General features: G+C 39.5%; 1 protein-coding gene across 1 annotated transcript; it reads left to right on the top strand.

Annotated features, from left to right (window-relative positions):
• Positions 1–2,261: 2,261 nt before the first annotated feature.
• On the top strand, positions 2,262–6,370 carry LOC107560378 (protein phosphatase 1A-like). Its single transcript, XM_016244536.1, has 3 exons — positions 2,262–2,683; positions 3,121–3,990; positions 4,619–6,370. Exons 2-3 carry the CDS (start codon positions 3,133–3,135, stop codon positions 4,760–4,762), a joined length of 1,002 nt encoding a protein of 333 aa, XP_016100022.1. The 5' UTR covers positions 2,262–2,683; positions 3,121–3,132; the 3' UTR covers positions 4,763–6,370.
• The last annotated feature ends 1,318 nt before the right edge of the window (positions 6,371–7,688 follow it).

Below are 7,688 nucleotides of genomic sequence, written 5' to 3'. Positions count from 1 at the left end.
CTCTTTTGCCAAGCATTCAAATAATGCATCTCATAATCTTTTACTGCAGTTATATCTGATCAAATGCACATTATTATTCTTTAGTTTGGGTTAAACAAATACATTTTTCTTGGTTGGAACAGCAGCAATGCTAATTATGTCTCTATTTGTTTCTCTGTTTTTTGCCGTAACTAGGATTTACACAAGCTTCAGTCTGGATACAGAACACCTGAGAAGAGACGATGCCAACCCCTCAGAGGACCTCAGATGATGCCAACCCTGAAACAACATACAGAACTACCACATTTTGCTATAAGTTTGATTGCATCATATAATAATTGCTGTTAATAGTGCTCATCGTCTGTTTTATTACGTCTTAAATTGATTTTTCCGTACATTTCTGCCATATGTACATTAACTGACAGTCACCACTGATAAACTACCACTAAATATTGTAGAAACTTAATTGGCTGTAAAGTTGCTTTGCAATGATTTGTATGGTGAAAAGCGCTGTACAAATAAACTTGACTTGACCATTTAGCGCCCAAACTCTGGAATAACCTACCTAACATTGTTCGGGAGGCAGACACACTCTTGCAGTTTAAATCTAGATTAAAGACCCATCTCTTTAACCTGGCTTACACATAACACACTAATACGCTTCTAATATTAAAATCCGTTAAAGGATTTTTAGGCTGCATTAATTAGGTCAACCGGAACCGGGAACACTTCTCATAACACCCAATGTACTTGCTACATTGTTAGAAGAATGGCATCTACGCTAATATTAGTCTGTTTCTCTCTTATTCTGAGGTCACCGTAGCCACCAGATCCAGTCTGTATCCAGATCAGATGGTCACTGCAGTCACTCGGATCCAGTACATATTCCGACCAGATGGTGGATCAGCACCTAGAAAGGACTTCCACAGCCCTGAAAGACAGCGGAGACCAGGACAACTAGATGAGCCACAGATACAGATCCCCTGTAAAGACCTTGTCTCAGACGGCCACCGGGACAAGACCACAGGAACCAGATGAGTCCTCTGCACAATGTGACTTTGCTGCAGCCAGAATTCGTCTGGTCAGAGGAGAACTGGCCCCCCGACTGAGCCTGGTTTCTCCCAAGGTTTTTTCTCCATTCTGTCACCGATGGAGTTTTGGTTCCTTGCCGCTGTCGCCTCTGGCTTGTTTAGTTGGGGACACTTCATTTCCAGCGATATCATTGACTTGATTGCAAATGATTGCAAAGATATTATTTAAACTGAACTGAGCTGGATGATGACATCACTGAATTGAATGATGAACTGTCTTTAACTGAAAAATGAGTGTTTACTATTGTCATTTTGCATTATTGACACATTATTTTCCTAATTAATGCTGTTCAGTTGCTTTGACACAATCTGTATTGTTAAAAGCGCTATAGAAATAAAGGTGACTTGACTTGACTGTAAAAAGATTATTGTGAAATTTACAGCAACATACTGTATACAGATTCTACAGTATGGATTTGTTCATTTTACAGTAATAATGCTGTGAAACTAATTTGTTACAGTGTAGGCTAGCTAATGCTCTTTGTGTGTTGCATGTACAACCAGCACAATCCACCTTATTTTAAGTGTAGGGACACCATTTCCTGTGACTGGATGTGTGACACATCCGATTCATTAGCCACTAGTGAAGTGCAGTATTTGCTCTACAAACCATGTTTATGATATAAATAATATAATAGCAAATACGATATCAAGCAGCATAACGGAATGTTTTCATAGCCTATAGGCCTACAGCTAAAATAAATGGACATTCATGGTAAAATGCCTGCTCTTACAAAAAAAAGATGGATAATAAATGATCATATTTATTGTGTCAAACTTTAATAGATTTACTCAGTTTTTTTACAGTCTGTTTTTCTTTCTTTCTTAATTTTAAGGCCTATAACGACTGGTCAATCAATGAACTAATCATGATGGTAATTCAGTGGCTTTTGGGCGTTTTTTTAAGTTTCATCATACATTTGTCACGTTTCAAAAACCATATAGGTCAAAGTCGATGATAATCAATAAAATGTTTAAATGTAGAAATGCCATAATTTCTGTCGGATAAAGACCCTATGTATTTACACGACAATGAGCTCTTTTGTAAACTTATAAAGACTATAAGCAATATAATCATCTGCAGAAAAAACTGTTAAGCACAGTTAAATCAACAGCGAGGGTGTCTGCTGTCTGTAACATAACGGCCCCTCATTCTCATCAATGAATCTATTCCCAGCCCTCCGTTGCGTGGCAGTGATGATGTAATAGCGAGAGCGGAACGCGCACTGTCCGCTGCAGCATCCGGGTCCCCGAACAAACCAATCCGCGCAGAGAGAGAGGTGTTCTGAGTGCGAGGCTCCGGTAGCGCCCTCTCGGAAAAACAAAAAAACTGGAGCCAGAAATGCCCCACTGCCCAGCTGCGGACTGCCTTAACGGGCTCATGTGATGCTTTTCATATGTTTATAAAACATTTTTTTTTCGTAATCGATTTCTGGCTGTTTTGACGTTAGTTTACTTGCTAATTGGTTAGCCATCGATTGCTGGGTGTTGTGGCTGTGAGCGCTGGTTTATAGTGTTTTGCTATCTGGCCCAGCATACTGATATTAAGGCTCTTACCCGCGGCTTTGGTGCCTCGGTGTTTCTTCATCCAGCAAAAACCACGAAGAAGCTAGGTAAGTGATATTACATCACTCTGACGTACATTAAATATAGGAGTTAGCCTCTTAATGCTATCTGATTGTGCAGCAGTTCGCAAATGCTGATAGGGTCAGTGGCTTCATTAGTAAACACATCACAGTTGCTTTAACGTCAGTTAATTTTGCTACGTTGGCGTCAAAAATGCTTTTAAAATGAAGCTAAAAATTAAACAACAGTAGGTTTGTAGGCAAAGAAGTTTACTCCATTGACGTAATAACATAAGCATTTATCTAAACAGTTTACTTGCTACTGGAAGCCTGCTGCACCTGTGGCTTATAGTATAAATCCTCATACCATATCCATCATATGTGTGAATATGTTATTATCGGTTTGTCAGTTTTGAGAGAATGAGTCACTTATGTCATAATAGATCACCTTTACTCACTTTGTTTTGTGGTTATGTTTGTGTCAGAGCAAAATAAGAATGGGTGCATTCTTAGACAAGCCAAAGATGGAGAAGCACAATGCTCACGGGGAGGGGAACGGCCTGCGCTACGGACTCGGCAGCATGCAGGGCTGGCGTGTAGAGATGGAGGACGCACACACGGCTGTGACAGGGCTGCCTTACGGCCTCGGCCTATGGTCCTTTTTTGCCGTCTACGATGGGCATGCAGGCTCTCAGGTTGCCCGTTACTGCTGTGAGCATCTGCTGGAGCACATCACCAGCAACCCGGACTTCAGGGGAGGCTGCTCAGGAGGTGGGGATTTAATTAATGCTGAGCCCTCTGTGGAGAGTGTGAAATGTGGAATCCGCACAGGCTTCCTGCAGATCGACGAGCACATGCGGGCCATGTCCGAACGCAAGCACGGGGCGGACCGCAGTGGTTCCACTGCGGTGGGCATAATGATTTCTCCTCATCATTTGTATTTCATCAATTGTGGTGACTCCAGAGCCTTGCTGAGCCGCAAGGGTCGCGTTCACTTCTTCACCCAGGACCACAAGCCGAGTAACCCTCTGGAAAAGGAGAGAATCCAGAACGCAGGTGGTTCTGTTATGATCCAGAGGGTCAATGGCTCCCTCGCTGTCTCTCGTGCTCTCGGCGACTTCGACTATAAGTGTGTGCATGGGAAAGGCCCCACTGAGCAGCTGGTGTCCCCGGAGCCAGAAGTGTATGAGATCGAACGCTCTGAGGCTGAGGATGAATTTGTGGTGCTGGCCTGCGATGGCATTTGGGACGTCATGGCCAATGAAGAACTGTGTGATTTTGTGCGCTCACGCTTGGAAGTTACAGAGGACCTGGAGAGAGTGTGTAATGAGATCGTGGACACGTGTTTATACAAGGTAAGGTCAATTCGAGTTGGATGCTATTGGGTCATTTTTACTCGCATCTATTCATTTAAACAAAAATACATTAAAAGTGCTATTCATACATAGAATTACTTAAATACACCATTATGGGAATGTTTTTCAATAATTTAAATTCATTTAGGAAAGAAGCATTAATTCAATAAAATGGTCCCTGTTGTTTGGCATAACTTTTATTATCATTTCTCATGGAAAAATCTTGCTTCACTGCTGATTAATATTTGAAAAGCTTTTGTCCACCAAAACAAAGTCATGTGGTGCAACCAACATGCAGAAGCATACACAGAAAAAAACATCAAAAAGGAAATATCAGACCCCTGCAGACCCTCTTGACTGTGTGTCTTTATGACGAGGCAGAGTTAGTTCACATTGTAAAGTGTCATGTGGTGCGACTCTCCAAAAATGTGATAAATTATTAAAAAAAAAATAATCTCATAATATTTGTAAAAAGTATTGTTTACTTTGTAAACTCATATTTATATTATTTTATAAATGTGTATACTTTTTACTTAATGGTAATGATATTTTAGAGGTGGTTCTAACATTGCATCCTGTTATTAATCTAACTTGAGCATGCTATCTGTGTTTATTTGTTTATCAACAGGGTAGTCGTGACAACATGAGTGTGGTGCTTGTATGTTTTCCTGGTGCCCCAAAAATCAGCCCAGAAGCCGTGAAGCGAGAGGCGGAGCTAGATAAGTACCTGCAGAACAAAGAGGGTGGAGCATGTAAAAAGGCGAATAAATAAAATGTTTTACAAATATGAAGGGAGAGTTCTAGAAAGTGAGCATTCTTACTTAATTAGGTGAGTTTGTTAGATGGCAGTTTACACTTACCAGTTAAGTATACGTTACAGCTATCGTAAGGTTTCCAATTAACGAATCCCCATATTGGAGAGGAAAGACTCACTGGTACTGTATTAGCACAGTTAGGACTATTTAAGATAAATTTTAACCAGAGAGAAATACCACAGTGTGAATTTATTTGCGCTTATATTGATAATTAGAGGCCTTTAATTATTTATTGCCAATATTGAAAAGCACTTACACAATTTAGAGGTAACCTGTAGCTTTACCAGAGGTTTTATTGTAGTGCATCCGAGAATCCTCCAAACCAGTGCATATTACTTGGCATATTATTAGCTGCTAAGTGATGGTGAGTAAGTGCAATTGTAGTTTAGGAAAAAGGAGTGATGAAAACCCAACATTTGGCTCTGCACTTTTTCATTAAACGCTGCTATACTTAAAGGCATCTTCTATTAATAAGAGAGAGACCAAATTTGAGATCTCAGTTAGAATACAATATGTTTATGTGTTCGAGCAGAATTAATGCAAAGTGTAGTTTTGCATTTTGTTTGTGACAGTGTGTTCTTCAGATAGTTGTATTCATCCACTTATACAAGCATGTGTTTAAGTCTGGCACCCGTTTCATTTGCATCTTTCTGAAAAGTCAATCTAAATGAGAGTGAATGTCAGGCCTCCACAGCTGATTACCTGAAATTGTAGCTGACACTACTGTACGTGGCCTGATGGTGCAGTTTCGTGTCTATAGCGGTGGCCACGAGCATTTTAATCTGCATGATTCCTGTTCTGTAATATGGAACATTGTTGCCTTGGGCCTAATTTACAGTGACTACCTTGATTAGAATCGATAGGTTAGCACTTGGTATCAACCCCAACTGCTTGGAAGAGTAAAATGAAATCCAATGGACACATGGTACTGAAAGCATGCACTGTACCGATAGCACGATAAGTTGTGTACACCTCCTGCATGTACGCTACATTAAGAAAAAACGGGGATAGATCTTATTTAGAGTTAAGTTGGTCTGACAGAAGTTTTATACTTTGTACAGTATACATTTGTAACCCCTGAGCAACAGCTTCCTTGTGAACTGAACACAGTATTTGAAAGATTGTGTCAATGTTTTACAATCCTCTCCCGAGTTGTTTACTACTTGTTGCCTCAAACTGACACTTTGTCAATCCTCTGGTTTGTCTATAAATATTAAGAAAAAAATAATTTAGTTAGGGAATTCTTGATGCATAGAGTGGTATTCAGCCTGTTCGCACTTTTTGAGATGTAGATCCTTGTTGGTCCAATGATTGAACGTTGTAGTAAAATGGTACACTGCTTTTGTGTCTGTAAAACCAACAAGATTTGGCTTTTTTCCTTCTGTACCTATGATTTTGGAAGCGTCTCATTTAAGTTTCATATTTTTGAACCCTTTGGACTTGTCCTAACATGGCGCGACTCAACAAGATTTTAGTGTCAAGCAATTTGTCTAATGTTTAATGGATAGTTCACCTAAAAATGAAAATCATTTACTCACCAATTGGATCCCATTAACTTTCATAATATGGACAAAAACAGCAGACATTTTTTAAAGTATCTTCTTACATAGAAGAAAGAAAAAAAACATCACTTTGAGGTTTGAAGTAAATTATGACATAATTTTAATTTTTGGGAGAACTATCACTTTTAAATGTGACGTGACGCAGTGCAATCAATCGCAAAACCTGGCCAATCAGAACAGCTCCCACTGTTTCAGAATGTGTGAATCAGTTCCTCCTCGTCCATGTTTGATGTTTAATTATATATGATGTCGATATACTTGAGCAGTACTTCAGTCTAGTGAATTTTCAGTGTGGACAGGTCTACCAGTACTCAACAAGAGAAAAAGAAACCGCGTTACCGACAAAATGTAGTGTCGTTTTATCAAATCGCGCCTTGTTACTTGTTATTTTTTTTTGCCTGCATTAGTAAAGCATGGTTCTTTTTATTTAACAAAATTTTCCCTTGCAACCAAAAGATTCCACATGTTCTTTGTTTTACCAGGAGATATATTTTAGCATTACGATGTGTTTAACTGAATGAAAAACATAGTGTGCCTGCTCAAGAGAACTCTTGAGATTAAAATGATTGTAGGTTGTTCCTGTACCGTATCAGTTTCATTTAGCTTGGGTTTGCTGTTGTATCTCCTCACTGTTTGACGTATCTTGATAATCCACTGTTTATTAAATTAGCCTTAAATATTTTCTTCCATAATGGCACATCTGAGATCCGTATGCTTTGATGAGACATGTTGTGTTTATATACCTACAAAGAGTGACGAGGTTCTTCTGGGAGAGCCTTTAATTGTGCCTATGAGTGAGTCTATGGCCAGTTGTAGCATTCTGAGGAACTTTCTAAATCTTTTGAGCTGATTGTGTTTATTTTGTAACATTATTCGACTTGAGCATCATTTTAGCTTGTGCGTTCGGTAGCATTTGGCCCCTTACAGACCCTTCACTTGAGATCATTGCTGCACAAAGCACAACCCAAACCCCCCCAGTGAGTCAAACATTGGGTGGAAATATTGCCTTACTGAAAAACAAAGCAGGCATTATATGGGCCACAAAGTATTGTGGGAGATTACCTTGATTTCTAACACTGTAGCACCATGAAATTGAGATGTACAGGGAAAGAAAATGTCAACTACAAGTCTGTCCTTCTATAAAGTTCATTGGATTTCAAGTGACGCAACCAACTGCAAATAAAATAGGCCTTTGTAACACATTGGATAACTTCAAAATGTGTCTTCTGGAATATTAATCAAAAGGGCAAACACAAGCCCACTTATTGTCATATACTTGCGCTGTGTTGTGATATTGGTCCCTGTGTGTCACTTCTGTCTT

Source organism: Sinocyclocheilus grahami, unplaced genomic scaffold (assembly GCF_001515645.1).
Source record: "Sinocyclocheilus grahami isolate Dianchi unplaced genomic scaffold, SAMN03320097.WGS_v1.1 scaffold722.1, whole genome shotgun sequence".
Taxonomy (NCBI): Eukaryota; Metazoa; Chordata; class Actinopteri; order Cypriniformes; family Cyprinidae; genus Sinocyclocheilus; species Sinocyclocheilus grahami.
This window is presented reverse-complemented; position numbering and strand designations above follow the sequence as displayed.

Coding starts and splice junctions, on each gene's coding strand:
- LOC107560378 (XM_016244536.1), top strand. CDS start 3,133: ATGGGTGCATTCTTAGACAAGCCAAAGATGGAGAAGCACAATGCTCAC. Junction 3,991..4,618: donor TGGACACGTGTTTATACAAG/GTAAGGTCAATT, acceptor GTTTATCAACAG/GGTAGTCGTGACAACATGAG.